General features: G+C 53.4%; 2 protein-coding genes across 2 annotated transcripts in view; both read left to right on the forward strand.

The window, feature by feature from the left end:
* The window catches only part of LOC121139541, a 33,541-nt gene extending 31,033 nt beyond the window's left edge, over positions 1–2,508 (forward strand). Inside the window, exon 5 of the mRNA XM_040743398.1 lies at positions 1,305–2,508. Within this exon, the coding sequence (XP_040599332.1) occupies positions 1,305–1,553 (249 nt within the window). The 3' untranslated portion in view covers positions 1,554–2,508. The remainder of the gene's footprint in view (positions 1–1,304) is intronic.
* A 3,783-nt stretch (positions 2,509–6,291) lies between these two features.
* Tmem179 (transmembrane protein 179) lies at positions 6,292–17,930 on the forward strand. The gene is made up of 4 exons (XM_005068312.4): positions 6,292–6,726; positions 13,535–13,672; positions 14,741–14,819; positions 16,184–17,930. Exons 1-4 carry the CDS (start codon positions 6,422–6,424, stop codon positions 16,361–16,363), a joined length of 702 nt encoding a protein of 233 aa, XP_005068369.1. The 5' UTR covers positions 6,292–6,421; the 3' UTR covers positions 16,364–17,930.
* Positions 17,931–17,993: the final 63 nt, after the last annotated feature.

Consider the following 17,993-nt stretch of genomic DNA (forward strand, 5'->3'; position numbering starts at 1 on the left):
TTGACAGTTTAGCTTTAGTTACAGGTCTTACCACTCACAGCAGGGTCAGTGAGACGGCTCCTTCCAAACTCGTATTTGGTTCTGTCAATCCCCATTGGGTGCCAAGTGTTGTGCGGCTTTTCTTGGGGAGTCTATTTATATTTATCCCAGAGGGCAACAGACCGAAGAAATGGTTTGCCCAAGTGTAGCTTGATGAAGCAATGAGTTTAATTTGGTCTACTTAGTGGATTACAGACAAGTTATGGGCAGCTACACCACTGAAGAATTGTTAGTAACTTGCCTGTCTTTGGGGGAGGACTTGGAGCCTCACTTCCCATGTGAGGATGCTAGCAGAATCAGTCTTGGGAGAGGCATCTACACTTGGTCACGGCTGCTCTGATGCCACAAAGGCATAGCCTTGAGGGTACAGAGCTCCCAAATGCCTCTCAGTGGCTGACTCCACCACTTTAGAGCCAAGCCTTCCGTAACGAGCCTTTGGGGGACACTTCATACCCAAACTGTAGGGGGGCCCTGTAGCTGTGGCTGCAGTAAGGGCTCTGAGACAGTTAAGGGTGGGGTATAGCAGGAGAGCACTTGCCTGACTCTATAAGGAAACCTAGGGACCTTGAGGGTGGAGAGACACCCTGGCGGACCTAATGTCAGCACGGGCCACCTGTTCAAACCTGTAGAGGACCACCGAGGTGGATCCTGAGAGGAACCTGGGCAGGCATGGCTGACTTTGAAGATGGAACTAGAGGGTCAGGAACCAAGCATCTAGAAATTGGGAAAGGTGAGGAAAATCCTCTCCTAAAATCCCCAAAAGGGAGGCACAACCCGAGTCTCAATTCTGTGCCTCCAGAGTGTCAGGGAATAAGTCTGCGTTGTCTAACATTCTCAGTGTGGTGTAGTTTGTTGTGGTAACAAGGGAAAATGCACATTACTATCTCTGAGGGCCTTGGGAAACAGACTCTACCCTATGGGAGGTAGAAGTGTTAGAATGACCCAGGCAGACTGGGGAGGAGGGGCCGACGGCTGAGACACGGGGATGTGCAATGACTCTGGAACATTCAGCTGAGGTCTGTGTCCTAAGAGGGTGGCTGCAGAGAGAGAGACTCTGCTGGCCAGACTGTGTGGCTGCATCACCGGGAAGCCCAATGGCGCCCCCTGTAGGTGCGGGATGGGAGCACTCAATTCTTAGGTACAGAGTGGGCACAGGTACCCCAAGGAGCCAGAATCTGGGAACTCACAGAGAGTGCTGGGGAGGGTCGGCCCAGCAGCATCTCTGGAGGAAACATGGGTATTGTCCCTCTGCCCTCCTTTTACAGGAGAAACTGGATGATTCTGAGCTCAGACATTGCGACGTCTCCTTCCTGGACCCGAGCTACTTTCAGAACCACAGGCTGGAGACAGGGAAGGGCCAAAGAGAAAGGAGTGTGACTGTCACAGCTACCTCACAATGGATCCTCCGGCCAGGCCTGCACCAGGCACCACCACCACCACTCTTGCCGCCTGTGGCCCTGGGTCTGTTTCCCAGGAAACCCGACTCCCTCGCTCATTTGGAGAAAGGCGACTGAATTTTGTGTGTTTGTCTTGTAACCAAGCATCTTACAAAGTCTTCTTGGAAATTCTAATTATTGTATTGAGAGTTCTTGGTGTAAAGTCACATTATCTTCCAATAAGGATGATTTCACTCGTTTCCATGGAGACACTATGAATCTTATTTTCTGTTCACTAGATAGAACCATCAAACAAATGGTCAGCAATAGCTGTGACAATGAGCATTCTTGTCTTGTCTTTTATCTGAACAGGTACAAACTGGATGTCTAAGAGACACACTGTCAGATTCTGGTAGTTTCCTTCTGTTTTTACACAGAGCTGAAGAACTGGAAAGGGTTACTCAGTGTTAGGCAATAGCTTTCAGATGTGCCTCGGCCCAGAAGACCCAGAATGTAGGCTGTTCCCTTTACTCGTTAACAAGCCTCCTACAACTCAGCTCCTCGTGCATTTGTAGGGTACATTTTACTTATCCATATTTTCTTATTAACACATTGAGTTGAATTCAATGAACTGTTTTTGTTTTAGATAGATAGGCATCAATATTTGTAAATGTAATTCATTATTGCTTTATTTCCCACAGAGTTCAGGCAATGTAATATTGGCTTTTAAAACTGAATTGTGAGGGCTGGGTGTGGTGGTACTACATCTTTAAGCAGAGCACTCAGGAAGCAGAGGCAGGTGGATTTTTGTAAATGGAGTTCTTAATTGGTCTAAGTAATACAAACCCAGAGTCAGATAAAGAGGAAAATGCTGAGAGATCAGAGAGCAGGGTCAGCCATGGCCACACCTTAGAGTCTCTGCAGATGATGTGATATAGAAATGAATACTTTACACTGGTGTAGATTTTGGCTTATTGATACAAATTTAAGGTCAATTTTGTTATATGTATATTTTTACTCTAGTTTAGGTATTATGTCTATACAGCTCATTTTAAAATGTAATGTATAATTAAACACAGATTGTAGTCACCTATAATAGTCAAAACTTATGTTAATTAGGTTTTCTAGATATACAAGCATATATCTCAAGTGGATAGGCATTCCTCAAAACCTTTCAAAGACCTACAGAATATGGCATTTAACATGGTTTATTAGGGTTTTTCATGACAATGAGACACAACTGCTCCTGGCAAACACCAATTACATCAGAGAGAAAGATGAGCATCAAAGAAACTCTTATGGAGTTTGCCTTCAGCATGGCAGGGATAGTCTTTTGGACAAGAAACTGCTCTTGCCTGGACTGCTTGACATCATGGAGTCCAAACTGGAGAAGCAGGTTACAAAGAAATGTGACTGCTGAGCTTGCCAAGAGACAGAATGGTCCATCAGGGTTCCTGCTTTACAAAAGAAGGCAACTGAAAAACTTTGCCAATACAAGACAAAACAGATCTTCAAATTTCCTATTTCATTAAAAAGTCTGCCTGACACTATAGCCTATGGGCTGAAGATGGATGCCCCAATATTACAGAGAAAATCTGGGTGACTGTCCAGGCAAAGAGATGTCTCTGTCACTTTTAGAGTTTATATATTATCCTTTTGGGGTCTTTGATGGAGTTGAAGACAGATAGTTATGGTTATGGTTTTCCTTAGTTATGATAAAAGATAAGTTACATATAAAACTTTACACTCACAAAGATAAGCTAGATGATAGAATATTTCTCTTAAAATTTTGCCAAATGTTAACTATAGTTCTTGCTTGATAACTGTTTTGTTATACATAATTTTATTATGTTAAATTAAAAATTTTCCTTTTTATTTAGACAGAAAAGAGGAGATGATGGGGGATGTTCTTCCATATGCTGTGAATATATGTTCCTCTTATTGGTTGATGAACAAAGCTGTTTTGGTCAATAGACAAACAGGAAGTCAAAACAGGCATAGAAAAAGGTAGGAGGCAGAGTCAGGGAGATGGCACGTACTTGCCAAGGAAGCCAGAGGTCTGGGCATCACTGGTAAGCCAAGACCACGTGAAGATACACAGATTAATAGAAATGGGTTAATAATTAAGAGAGAACTAGCCAATAAGAAGCCTGAGCCATCAGCCAAACAGTTTATAATTATAATAGTGTGTGTGTGTGTGTGTGTGTGTGTGTGTGTGTGTGTGTGTGTGTGTGTGTTGGGACTACATTTCTACTGGACCGGGCTGGACAGAAACTTCCATCTACAGATTACTATAAGTTCAAGACCAACTTTGTCTTCATAATGAGTTTCAGGTCATTTAGGGAAATATAAAGATACCCTATCTCAAAAAGAAAAAAAAAGAATCGTAAGGTTTCCCATAGTTTCTATAGGTTGAAACTATTCCAGTAGTATGATGGCTCATTTTATGGGTTATATGTGGCTAAACATTATTCTGGAAGTTTTCATGGGGATAAAATTAGCATTGAAATCAATGGAGCAACGCTGCTTTCCTTCCATGCCGTGAGTGGTCCTCTTTGTCAGTTAGAGGCCTGTAGAGAACAAGCCTGGTCTACTTGGGGTGACAGGGAATTCCGAATCAGAATGGCCTTGAACTTGAGCCAAAGTATCCCCTCTCATCTTGGTCCCCAGTTCGACAGCCAACTCTGTAAGTTGCGAGCTTGTCAGTCTTCACAGCCATGTGACATAAATCCTAAAGTAGCATTCCTGCCCTGTCTCTGTCTCTGTCGAAACAGGACACCCGTACACTGGCGTCAGACTGCACAATTTGTGCATAGATGCACCCTCTGATCTGTTGGTTCCATTTCTCTGGAGAATCTGGCCTGATACAAATACTGAGGGGATCTCTGATTTCTTTTTAAAGCTGAAATCAAAATTTCATTCTTTTTACGTGCATGTGCGTTTTGCCTGAACCTTTGTCTGTGCAATGTTTGCATGTCTGCCTTGTGCTCGAAGAGGCTACAGGAGGACTCCTGATCTGCCCTGGAACTGGGCTTACAGATGCCTGTGCTCCACCATTGGCTGTGCTCCACCAATCCCCAGTGGGTGCTGGGAATCGAATCTAGTCCTCTGGAAGAGCAGCCAGTGCTCTTAACTCCTGGCCATCTCCCCAGTACCTGATTTTTTTTAAAGTTTAAATGGAATTCATACATAAGTGTCAGAGTCTGTCTGCTTCAGATGCTGACATTTAATCACCCCTCTGATACTCAGTTGCCAGGGTCTTTTTTATTTTGGTTAAAGCCTTCAAGGACTTACGGATGGATAGGATTTCCACGTGTGTTCAGGTTGGGGCAGGCTGAACTCCCCCACCGTTACGTTTGGTTTGGATCGAGGGACGTGGCAGTGGAAGAAACCCGGAATGAACTCTCCGAGGACAGGGTAGCTGCTACAGACCTTTGTCTGGCCTCTCCTATACGTACTCAAGAGATTGTAAAACAAGTTTTCTATGGGTAGAGGAGGATAGCAAATGACAATGAGTGTAGGAGATGTTTGACCTCCTGGTGACTTACAATCGGCGAGTCATCTTTCCCAGGTAAGACCGATGGAGTGGAAAGCCCTGCTTGGGAGCAGGGTCTACAATGTGGGTGGACTACAATAGTGTCGGAGATGAGCGATTCCTGCCAACACCACTTCAAATGCTCACACCTCATGACCCAGCTATTCCTCTTCTAAGACTTTCTTAAAGGCCGTGTGCTGCCTGCACGGCCACACAAACACAGACACCAGGATGTTACACGGCAGAGGCAGAAGCAGCAAACACTGGAGACTTTCAATCCCCCACTCTGGATAGTCACACACACTCCAGTCGTTATTATAGAGTGTTACACAGTTACCTACACAGACTACCACAGACCTGCTTGTGCAGACGGGGAGCAATGCCTACTGCACATTGTTGGGTGAATGAATCACCTGCAGTCACAGTATAGTGTGAAGCTTTTTTTTTTCAAAATTGTTCATGCTTATTTGCAAAATGTCTGGGATAAATAGACTTTAAATTGTCACCAGTGGTGATGGAGTGACAGGGTGGAGGGAAGAGGAGGGAACTTGCTGTCTTTACATTATAAATATTACACATATTTGTTGAAACGAAAAAAAACAGGTGCATATTATTTCAGCAGTAAAACAAAAAGAGTTTTTAGTGCCTGCAGCCAAGAAGAAAAAAATGCTGATGTAATCTATATCCAGAAGGAGGGCTCCAGGGCTTGATCATTCTGGGAATTGGACTAACGGTTACTTGGTCTTAAGGGAAACTAGAAAAGTCATTAATTCTATTAATTAATGCACCAGCAGTTCCATCTCAGCAAAGAGGTCTTAATGAGGTGCCCAGGGCAACCATTATTTATCTTACAAACACAGGCTGGAGGGCCCCACTGTGTAGGGTTGAGGGCATGGCTCTCAGAGTACAAACAGCTCACAGGCCGGCTCCAGCCCAGGGATGCCTGGACCATCCCTGCTTTCTGTCTCCATCCCTATCGACCTGACTCCTTCACTCTCTGCCTCCCTCCTCCATACTCCTCACAAAGGCCTTGGCAAAGGAGTCACCACAGTCTGCACTGCAAATTCATCTCCATCTTTCTCCTTAGCTACTAACTCCTGGTACCCTTACTGACAGAGTCGGGTCTCTCTCCCCAAGCCGAGTTAGAGATGCTGGTGCCCCTGCCAGGTTCCCATGGCACATCTCTTTTAAGAAGGCAGTCTGGCCTTTCCAGCGTGGCTTGCAGCCAGCCAGTCTAACCCGCACCGCAGCGGGATCTGTCCGCGGTGCTGACCGCAGGCGCGCCCCACGCCCGGCCGGTGCGCACGCGTCTGCGCGCAACGCGAGAGACCCGCGGGCGCCGTCACTGCGCAGCCTCCCACGCGGTTCGGGCCAGGCCTGTGCGGTGCCGGGGACTCGCGGCCCGGCTCCTGGCGCGGCCGCATTCCCCGCCCGCGGTCTCTCCGGTCGCCCCTCTCCTCCTGGCACCGCCATGGCACTCAACAATTTTCTCTTCGCGCAGTGCGTCTGCTACTTTCTGGCCTTCCTGTTCAGCTTCGTGGTGGTGGTGCCGCTGTCCGAGAACGGCCACGACTTCCGCGGCCGCTGCCTGCTCTTTACCGAGGGTATGTGGCTGAGCGCCAACCTGACGATGCAAGGGCGGCCGCGCTTCACCGTGCAGGAGTGGGGCCCGCCGGCCGCCTGCCGCTTCAGCTTGCTCGCCAGCCTCCTGTCGCTGCTGCTGGCCGCAGCGCACGCATGGCGCACGCTCTTCTTCCTCTGCAAGGGACATGAGGGGTAAGTGGAGGCCTGTGAGCAGCCCAGCACAGACACATGCAGCACTCACGCACTTCCTGGCTTCCCGCCAGGTCCTCCTCTCCCAGGGGCATGAGTGCCTCCACCTCCCCTGCTGCAGAGGCAGGCCTGCAAGTGTCAATCTGCAGCCTCACCACTTTCAAGCAGACTACCCTTTGTCTTCACACAGGCCCAGGGGCCATGAGGCCATCTGTCCAACCCTCATGATCTCCTTCTGTTCCCAGAGTCCAGCTTCCGGGTTCTGACCCCTTGGGGTACAGAGGTTGCACTGTCATGGCCGCAGGCCTGGGCTCTCCGACTCAACTAGGCCACACTCCTTGGGAACCTGGGGCCACTTGCAACAGCCTTGGGCCTACACCTCTCTCCTGTGAAAGGGGGAAGGGACCACACTTTGGGAAAAGGGGCCACCCCGTGTTGGAAAAAGATAACAGAGGGTGTCTGGGAAGTTCCATAAGCTCACATCTGACACTGTGGCCTTGGCTGAAGGCATGTACTGTGTGTGTGTGTGTGTGTGTGTGTGTGTGTGTGTGTAGAGAGAGAGAGAGAGAGAGAGAGAGAGAGAGAGAGAGAGAGAGAGAGAGACAGAGAGGGAGAGAGAGAGGGAGGGATGTGGGTGGTCTCAGTGCCTCCAGATTTTCTTCACCCTTTCCTGCTTTGTCACTCTGCTGGAGCCAGTGGAATGTGCTTTACCTGGTGTCCCCAGCCAGCAGCAACCAAGAGCCCACCCTCACCCACCCTCGATCACCCTCGCCCACCCTCGCCCACCCTTGCCCTGCCCCAGGCTTCTTGGGTCCTGGAGTGACGGTGCTTCTGCATGGAGAGGGAATCCCCAGATCCAGCCCCCCTCAACCTGTGTTCCACCTCACACATGTTTTTAATAGCTCCCCAACCCTTGCAGGGAGGTGGTTGGTGAGCACAGGGGTCTGAGGATGATTGTGGGGGTGCAGGAGGTTGGGTGAGGGGCACTCTTGCTAGTACCAGGGGTGAGGAACTTGAAACAGTTACATTCTCACCATACCAGAGGCTGAAAGTCTAGAATCAAAGTGTCCCGAGAGTTGGTCTGTGGAAGCCCTTCCTACACTTCTACTCCCGGTGGCCCCAGCTCCCTGTGTGTTCCTTAGCTTTGGGCTGGGTCATTCCAGTGTTCCCGAATAGCCTCTTGCCTGTTTCTGTCCCTTGCTCCTCCTGAGGCAGCCATGTCCACAGGTACCAAGGTTAGGACTCGGATGTAGCTTTGAGGCGATAGAGTTCAACTCACTCTGCTGAGGTTTTCCACGGGAGTCTATGGGAAGCCAGGGACGGTCCTAGGAGCCGCCACATGATAAGGACCAAACCCCTGTTCGTGAGGCTGGGGTTCGGTCTAGGGTGAGGCCGTGCCTGCTGGAGGACAGAGCCCTGACCCTCTTCAAGACCCCTGGTTGGCGCTCAGTCTTCCACTGTCCAGATGAGCTTGAGAGTGCTCGTCACCAAACTGGGAGCCACCTCACTGTGTGCAGACTGGAGCAGGTGGTAGGACCCTGGGACAGGAGACACGGCACTGGCTGGTGGAAAGATAGGGCCATGACTTGATGGCTCAGATGCAACCTCTGTCCTTCTGGGCTTCCGTGTAAGAGAGCAGCCTCATGGGGCACATGGTCTAGCCAGGCGGAGCGGAGGGCAGCTCTCTGGAGAGAACCCAGTGAGTGGTGTGTGTGTGTGTGTGTGTGTGTGTGTGTGTGTGTGTGTGTGACCACCAGAGGCTGAGATGAGGACACGGAGAGCACCAAGCTTGCAGGTGGCATGGAGGGCAGCTCTCTGGAGAGAACCCAGTGAGTGGTGTGTGTGTGTGTGTGTGTGTGTGTGTGTGTGTGTGTGTGTGTGTGTGTGCATGTGACCACCAGAGGCTGGGATGAGGACACGGAGAGCCCCAAGCCTGCAGGTGGCGCAGAGGGCAGCTCTCTAGAGAAACCCAGTGAGTGTGTGTGTGTGTGTGTGTGTGTGTGTGTGTGTGTGTGTGTAGGACCACCAGAGGCTGAGTGAGGACATGGAGAGCCCCAAGCCTGCAGGTTCGGCTGTAGACCCTGGCTCACCCGCTTCTTCCTTTTGTCACGGTAGGTGTTCATCTGCCTAGTGAAGCGCCCACCGCAAGCCCATCACAAGCGTGGGGCTTGGAGTTTCCAGCTATGCAGGGCTCCTTTGTCGTACTTGCCTTCCCGAGGAATGCTTCAGGCTGACTGGTGTACAAACGGGTCCCGCGGCCTTTGTCACACAGTTAGCTGAGGCCTATGGCAGGATTTAGGAGACTGTAGGTGACTTGGAGAGAGCTCGCATGGGCTTGGCCCACACCAGAGGTCAGGTCTGGACAGTTCACACTCCCTCTTGGGGAACAATTGGGTTCCTTATCCTCTGCTTCTGTTCTTGGTGCTTCCCTGTTTTTAACCTTGCATGACTTATGTCCAGGCTTCTGTAGACTAGCATGACTGTGTCTAGTCTTGTCTTCTCAGAAACGCCTGACATATATAATCCTGCTTGACTACCAGACTTATCGGCAAGGGTCATGTGGCTGTCTGGCTGCTGTCCTTCCTCCTGTCCCCTGTACAGTCTAGGTGGCAGTCAGCCAACTGTGCTGTCAGTGCTCAATAGAGTCCTTGTGGGTCTAGGGGCACAGCTCTGGTGACCCACCCCAGGCCACGTATACCCATCACAAGCAGGGGATGAGACACCTTTTCAGTCTGTCCTCAGGCAAGGCACAGAGCCCGGGGGTGCCCCCACATAATGGAGAGGGACAGAAAAATGTCTGGACCACAAGGCTTGCAATTTTGTGGCCACGATGCTGCGCCTGTTATGATTGTAGACTCATGACTTGGCCAAGAGTTGAGTCAGCTCTTCAGCGCCCCTGGGGAGGTTGGGTCTGCAGATGCTAGCGGTGGATAAGGTGCCCTGTGGGGAGAGAGAGCACTGTGATTCAAGCAAAATTGCCAGTCAGACTGTAGTAGCAGGCCATTGAAGGGGACACAAGAGACTTAAGGAGGCCGGACAGGCATTTACAGTGAGCTCATGTGGCAGACGGTGGCTTGTGGGGCCACTGAATATCCAGCCTGTGGAGGACAGACACCAGGCTTGCCAGCCCCTGCATTTAGAGGGCCTGTCTGGTTATGTTCCAGGCACTCTCTGATTCTGAGATTAGGTGCCAGCTCCAGAGGTCTCCAAGGCACATCCTGGTCAGTATGGAGTTGGAGTGTTGCCCTGTAGCCTCTTCAGGGACTCTCTTGGTTGGTACTGAGCATATGGGTCACGTGCCGTGGCGATGGAACCGGCCTTTCCTTATATAGGGTATGTTTGCCATGCCAAGCAGGCTCAGGCTGCTCAGACATAGGGGTGTAGAGAGCAGGGTCCAGAACCGCATTGCAGAGGGTGGTGTACCGTTCCAGTGAATGGCCCCTGGCACCTGTGGTTTCAGGGATGCGCCCTGAGGGAGATGGGAGGGCCCAGGTGAGCTATGTTCCCCAAGTTTTGTACAAGAGCAGCCCCGTTGAGCTGGGGTTGGTAGCAGTCAGTGAGTGACGGGCCAGGGAGCACTGACTTAACGTAACCCATCTGCCTGCTCGCACCTGTCGCTCAGCCTTCAAATTGCTCCCAGGGCTTCCCAGGATAGCTGTCGCCATGGAGACAGCACATCCAAGGCTGGTCACACTGAGATGCAGTGAGAGGAAGACGGGTTAACCCTGTGTGCGCTGTGCCTTTCCACCCGCTGCCCGTGTGGTCCTGTCCTTGGGTGAGTGTGTTCAGGGACAGGGAAGGGGGACATTCTAAATCTAGGAAACGGGATCCAGCTGTGGCTTTGGGCACATCAAGTTCTTCAGAGATCTAGAAGGTCCAGCATGTTACATCAAAAAGCAAAAACCCAGAAAATGAAAGCACAGAAGAGCTAGAGACTTCTGGCTGGTGGTGACCCAGTGTGGTGGGCTGGGCTCAGAGCGCCTGTGTCTCAGATCTGCTGTGCTAGTCCCGCTTCAGGGACATGGGCGAGCCAGGCGCTGCAAGGTGGCATGCCCTGCCCTATGTGGGGATCGCAGAACTCTGCCCGCTGCCTCTGAGACAGACCTGATGTGACGCTGGGCTGTGCTCCCACCTTGCTGTCTGCGCCACGGCCAGCTCAACCCTCAGCAAGGAGGCAACGGTTGGGATGCTCGATCAGGGAAGTTAGGAATGTCAGGCTCTGAGGACGCTAATGATGATGAACAGGGACCTTGGGAAGATGACAAGCGGCTGTCCAGTGGGGGGAGGGACAGAGGTTCCCCGGGAGGGGCCCGAAGTCCTCAGTTCTCCACTATCCCATGAAGTGGATTTCTGTGCATGGACAGGCCTATGTCCTTGCTTCTGCCTCTGGGGACTTGCCCTTGGTCACCTCGTTTTCCTTGGTGTGTGTGTGTGGGGCAGCACAGCCACATGGCGTGAGCACCTGACATCCCCTACTCACAGGCTACTGGAGAGGAGGGTTCCATGGGCTGAGGTGTCCTTGTCTCTTTGTGGGTGGGCATGGAAGTACCCCAGCTCCAGTCTCCAGTTGTCTAGTTCCTCACCGTGTATACCCTAAGTTCCCGGCAGAAATATCAACTCTATGCCTGGGTACAGATGCAGGTGAGCTCACTGAGGCTCTGGGAGGGCAGTGGGTCCCTCTCAGCCCAGCCCAGTCCAGGTCTGTCCTGGGTCAGTATGGGGCGGTCAGTGAGAACCCCAGAGTGCACGTCCTTCACCCACACGAGCTCCCCCAGTCCCCACAGTGATCTATGGGAGGGGGCTCCTAGTGCCCACCTGAGGGGGAGAAGTGAGGCTCAGAGGAACAGGTTCATTTCATTTCACAGCCTTTAGTTCATCCATCACGCAGGGAGATAGGAGCAGGGGGGCAGAGACTGAAGCAAGGGCCATGGCAGAGCGCTACTTAATGATCTGTTACCCATGGCATGCACCACCTGCTTCTTACACAACCCAGGACCACCTACCCAAAGAGGGCCCTTCCCAGAGTAGGCTGGGATTCCCGTATCCATCATTAATCGAGAAAATGCCCCATAGATTTGCCCACTGGCCAATTGGGTGGAGCCATTTTCTCAGTTGAGGTTCCCTCTTTCCAGATGACCATAGCTTGGGTCAAGTTGACAAAAACAGCAAAAATCACACACACACACACACACACACACCTAGCCATCACAGGACCACAATGTCTTTGTCACCACTCCTGGACAGGGGGGACCTAGGAATCCTGTGGAAAAGACCGGGCATTTTTGCAGGGACATTGCTAGCCTGAGGCAGCCTGGAAGCTAAGTTCCCCTTTCCATGTCTTCATCCTAACCTGGAACAAAGTGTGTCGAGTCTTTGCTCTGATTCACGCTGGGAGAGGAAGGCACCGAGTCCCCGCTGTAGCCACACAAGAGCAGTGCACATCAGGTCCTGCCTTGGTTCCTGGGTCAGCCTTTGGGCAAGGATGGGGGCAGCTAGAAAGGCACACAGTATAGGTGTCAGGTGGGCGGGACCAAGGATGGCCACGTGTGCCGGGAGGATCCAGGGACGGGCGCAGCGAATGAGCCCAGGGTAAGCGGGCGATGCACAGAGCTGCTTTCAGGCAGCAGAGACACCACGGAGGCCTTTGCCCACTGGCACAGTCTTCGGAGCCCTGGGTTGGTAGCCATGGCAGGGTGTCCTCACTCCTTGCCTGCCCTTGATGCTGTGACCACCTGATCACAGCTCACGCCTGGGGTATGTTGCTGCCAGCCGCCTGTTAGTCATCAACACTGTGTGTCCTTCACAGGAAGCCCCATGTGACCCCGGGGGACATCAGGTGGTTCCACCTGTTGACAGCTGGGAGTCGCCAGCGGAGGGTTGGTGACTGACGTGACCTGAGTTACTCTTAGCTTGTTTATCTTGGGTAGTCAGGGTTACCCTGTTCCTATGCCTTGGTCCTCGTGTCCAGCGCAGAGTTGGCGTGAGGTCAAGGAGGCTTGCGGGATGACAGCATGGGTGAGCAAACCCATCAGCCGGCAGGGCCCATGGCTGCCAGGTCAGGGCAGCCGCTTCTTAGAGGCTCGTGTGTTGGCTCCCCGCTGTGAGGGCATGCTTGTCACTTTGTTCAGAATCTGAGCACAACTGACCTGGACCTAGTATTAAGCCCACCACAGGCTCCTTGATTGACCATCATGCTCTGTGCTATGGACCACCCATGGTTTGGGTGACCCTGGAGATTATGGTAGGGTGATAGCTCCCATGTGCCCTCTTTCTCTGTGTTAACGGGTGATTTGGAATCAGGCTGGCCCTCAGGCAGTAGAGGAGAAGGGAGGGGGAGTCTTGTGCCCTTCTCTGCTTAGGGGTTAGAGGGCCTGGTGCTCACGCCTCGGGCTTTGGGGTTTCGGCCTATGCATTTGAGGGGGCGCAAACCCATGTGTATGAGTGTGTGTGAATGTGTGAGTGGGTGACTTTTGAGGATGTCTTGTGTTTTCGGTGTGCGTGCTGGCTCCCAGGCCGTGGGCCTTATGACCTGGGGATCTTGGCTCGGCCCTGACTCCCCGGTGCAGCAGTGGTGGGAAGACCCTGCCTCTGGGTCTGTGAGGGAACATGGCTGCTCAGTTTTTGGAACATTTCCTGGATGGCAGCTGAGGAGAGGGAAGCAGGCCCTTCAAGCCCCATTCAGCCCCATCAGGACCCCAAGTGCTCACCGGGAAACCCAGGAATGCGTCCCCTCCCTGTATCAAGGGGAGCGACTAGGGGTGGGTCCCTGAATGGCGGCTCCCTCCGCATCTTCCTCTTGGTCCCGCTGCAGCTCCTTCTTCTACGCCTTCCTGAACCTGCTGGTCAGTGCCTTTGTGGTCTTCCTGGTCTTCATTGCCAGCACCATCGTGAGTGTGGGCTTCACCATGTGGTGTGACACCATCACCGAGAAAGGCACTACGCAAAGCAGGTAAGCCTGGGCCCCGCTTTGGCCCACCCTTACCTGGGTCTCCAGATGCTTTTCCTCTCGAATCCCATTCCGAGTCCGAGGCTTTGCCCGCCTGTGCCCCCCGCCTGTTGCTCTGTCCCTAAGGCCCTCCCACTCGACACCAAGCACCTCCTTCTTTGGCCCGGTAGCCTACGGCATCACCCATGGAAAGTCCTTGTGAGCCAAGAGGCGTCAGGCAGGACTTTATAGTTGGCATGGCCTGCCTCACTTGCTGACTCCAGCTCCTGTTGCCAGTGGCGGTCTGAGGCTGCCCACCCTCATTGCACAGAGGCAGGACCACTGTGCAATGTGACTTGGGGATGCCACTTCCGTCTCAGACTGGGGAGCTGAGGGACTAGGCAGAGCAGCCTGTGACCTCCTGCCCCCCCCAGTGCCAGACAGACAGTGATGAGATAGCGGAGGCTGCCTCTTGTGTTCAGGGCCCCTTCCTCCAAGCCTCGTCTTTTTCCACCCAATGAAGGGTCAGAGCGGACTTCCAGTGGAGGCATCTGTCTCTAGTCACCTTTGGGGACTGCTCCCTTTGTCTTAGGGCTACCGTTGCTGGGATGAAACACCATGGCCAAAGCAACTTGGGGAGGAAAGGGTTTGTTCAGCTTATGTTTCCACATCACAGCCCATCATCAAAGGAAGTCAAACCGGGAGCTCAAGCTGGGCAGGAACCTGGAGGCAGGAGCTGATGCAGAGGCCATGGAGGGTGCTGCTTACTGGCTTGCTCCCCATGGCTTGCTCAGCCTGCTTTCTTATAGAACCCAGGACCACCAGCCCAGGGATGGCCCCTCCCACACTGGTCTAGACCCACCCCCATTGCTCACTAATTAAGAAAATGTCTTGCAGGCTTGCCTGCAGCCGGGTCTTACAGAAGCGTTTTCCTCAGTCGAGGTTCCCTCAGGTGGCTAGCTTGTCTTAAGTTGACATCACTGTGTGTGTGTGTGGGGGGGGGGAGTATTCTCTGCTCCCTGGCTTGGTGCTCGCTGCCTTTGGGCTCAGGGACTCTCGAGTGACTAGCCACTTGTTGTCATGCTGTTTTAGCTGCGAGGGGTTCCAGGACATGAACTTGGAGCTGAATGTGGACAACTCCAGCTTCTACCACCAGTTTGCTATTGCCCAGGTAGGTGGGGCTTCTGGGTGGGAAGAGAAGCGACTGTGTGCGGGATGGGGACGGGGACCGCAACAGACAGGACGGACTCTTGATCCCAGGCAAGGAAACAGACTCACATGTGGTGAGGCCATGGTGGGGGTGTGTGTGCAGGCTGTGGAAGCAGCAGGAGAACTCCCCCCCCCTCCCGGGGGGCTGGGAGAGCTGGGTCTCTGAGCAGGACTTGTGGGCGTGTGTTGGGGGTGGGGCAGTGAGAGAAGTCAGGGCAGACATGCAGAATCAGCTCAGGGGCAGAGCGTGGGAAGTGCTGAGTGGGTGGGAGGGAAGAGGAGGGCAGGCGTGAGAGGGCAGGGGGCACAGAAAGTGGGGCGCGTAGCGTCAGGAGTGGCCAGGAGGACAGGGCTTGGATTCTGGTCTGGTTCCAAACGTTCAGACAATGCTGGAGGGTCCCTGAGCCACCTGGTGCTGTGTCCGAGGTGAAATGAGGGACCTGCCCTAGGAAGATTTCCGACCCCACCTTGCCCTACCTTTCCTGTGGCTTTTAGACTATGGGGCCATATTGGTTGAGGGCCCTGGGAAAGCTTTAGGATTTTCCTGTCCCTGGGTGGCTGCATTTGTGCCCCAGACAGGTGGTGCGGGTTAGGGGCACCTTGGTGGGGCTGAGCATGGACGTCTGCCCCTTCCCACACACGTGGGGCTTTCGCCCTCCGTGGTGTCCTTCCATGCCCTAGCCTGGCTTCTGGACGCTCTGGTTTGTCAAAGGCCGGACTGAGACTATGCTTGGCACTGCCCAAAAGCCCTTGGAAGTCCTAAAGTTCTTTGCGGAGATGAGCTGAAGCCGTCAAAGAGACCTTCACGCAACTTTAGCTTCCGATGTTTTAGAACTAATTTAGACCAATTAGACGGAGGCGTGGGCAGTCTGAGGACAAGCACGCTCAAACGAGAATCGTGTTGATGTAGTGTAGACTCGGAGCTGATTACATTGTTTCTCCTTCAGCTGTTTGGAAGCAGCAGCTAAAGGTCAATTTATCCCCCTGACTAGAGAGGCTCCCTGGTCTACAGGCACTCCTTAGGTCCCTGTGGGTCGGGGTGGGAAGAGAGCACTGCCCAGGTCCTGCTCCTCCTCAGCTGAGAACGGCAGAGCACCCCGAGCCTCTGTGCAAACCTGGGCTCTTGCAGGTGCCGGGTATAACAGTCACTGCAGAGAATAAACCCCCTGTGGGTGTGCATGGGCTCTCAGGCCCATGACCGGCCTCCTGCCTTAGTGTGCCCTTCCCTTGCCTGCAGAGCGACAGCTGGGAGGTGGGTATAGAGCACAGGGACAGTGAGTCCCCCTCTCCCCATAACACACCGATGCTGCTCTGTCTTCCATGCAGTTTGGTCTGTGGGCCTCGTGGCTGGCCTGGCTGGCGATCACCACCCTGGCTTTCCTGAAGGTCTACCACAACTACCGCCAGGAAGACCTGTTGGACAGCCTGGTGCATGAGAAGGAGCTGCTGCTGTCCAGGCCAGCCTCCCGCACCTCCTTCCAGGGGGAGAAGAGTGCTGTCATCTAGTCTGTGCAAGGGTGGCCCCCTTCCCCCAAGGCTTGCACCGGGCCTGGGGCCCCGCCCCGCCCAGACTGGCCAGTGCAGCTCTGCATGTGTCACTTGGCTCCGCCCACCAAGAGCAGAGCATTTGTGTTCCCCTGGAGAGCCTGATGGTGATGACAGAGACCCAGAGACTTGGGCATGGGGTGCCTTCTGGCTTCCTGTCCTGGCCTTGGTTAGTGTGATCCACACTCCACCTCTGTGTGACCGTTTGCCCATATATGTGCATGTATGTGAGCATGTGTGAGGACGGGCGTGTGTCTGCAGAGCAGCGGCGATGGTGCTGGGTTAGCAGCCTTCCGGCACCACCGCAGGCTCTGGCACCTGAGTCGCTGCCCCTCCCAGAGAGGGCTGTCCTTCATCCTATAGCATCTTCAGCTAAGGTCCCCAGGAGGCAATCCCCCCTCCCGTAATCCCCCCTCCCGTACAGCGGCAGGTGGAAGATCCTGGTAGGAATCTGCATGTTAGGATGTCTGGGGCCGCTTGCTGTGGTAGGAGAGTCCCACCCCCTCCCTTTGAGGCTTTCTAGGTGGCATGGTCCTCTGTGTCCCAGGGGTGGGGCCCCCCATGGTGGAAGAGACCCAGATCATCTGGATCTCAGTGAGTGCATTTAGTGTCCCTGGCCCTAGTCTGAAGCTGCACTCCAATGCTAATTCTTCCATTCTCAGGCAAGGTGACCCTGGCCTGTGTCAGCTCACGGGCCACCATCAGTGGCTAGTGTGTTTCCAGGTAAAGGCACCGGCTTCACAAAGGTGTAGGCCCAGGCTCGCTGTGGGGGGCCTGAGGGGGATCACTTGGGCCCTAAGAATTGAAGCCAGCAAGGATGGTCAGGATGGGGGATGGCTGTCTGGGGAGGTGAGGGCCAGGCAGACTGACTCCCGCCTTGTGTGAGGGCTTTGGTGGTGGCCTGGCTGAGCCCCAGGAGGAGGTATGGGGGCTGGAGACCTGTTTTGAGGTCCCTTTCCCCAGACTGACACACCAGCCCCCACTCTGGGCCATGGGAACACTGCCTAGCTCTGAGATCCCTCTTTTGTCTCCCGGGGATTGGCTCCTTCCTTATCTTCTGCCTCACATCCCTACTAAGGCTGTAGCCATTTAGGACCTGAAGGAACAGGGGGTGAACCGGGCTCCCTGGGACCTAGGATCTGCCTCAGGTGTAGGCCTGCCGTTGGCAGCTGCCTCTTGGGGATTCTGGGAGTCAGTCTGGGACCTGGTCAAATCTAGAGAGACCTTCATTCACCTACAGATGCCTGGACTTGTCCCCAGACGTCAATGTGCTGGGGACTCCTGGGGAAGGGCCTCTGGCCTAGGAGTGCTGGCAGGGCCTGTTGGACCATGTGTGGCTCTCCGGATGGGTGGCCGAGGCTGCAGAATGGTCCTCAGGTCTCCCCAAGATGCCTCTGCTCTTCTCCAGCTTGTTTTGGGGGGCAGCCCTTGTGTCTATCTTCCTGGTGAAGCCGATAGTGATGAGTCCTAAGCCTCCACGTGTCTGATTCTCAAGTCAAAAATATCAAAATAAAGACGAAACATCTAAGATGCAGTGTGGATGAGGTCCTTGTGTCTTTACCAACCACTTCAGGCCCCGCCTCCCAGCCCC

Source organism: Mesocricetus auratus, unplaced genomic scaffold, assembly GCF_017639785.1.
Source record: "Mesocricetus auratus isolate SY011 unplaced genomic scaffold, BCM_Maur_2.0 Super-Scaffold_15014, whole genome shotgun sequence".
Lineage (NCBI taxonomy): Eukaryota > Metazoa > Chordata > Mammalia > Rodentia > Cricetidae > Mesocricetus > Mesocricetus auratus.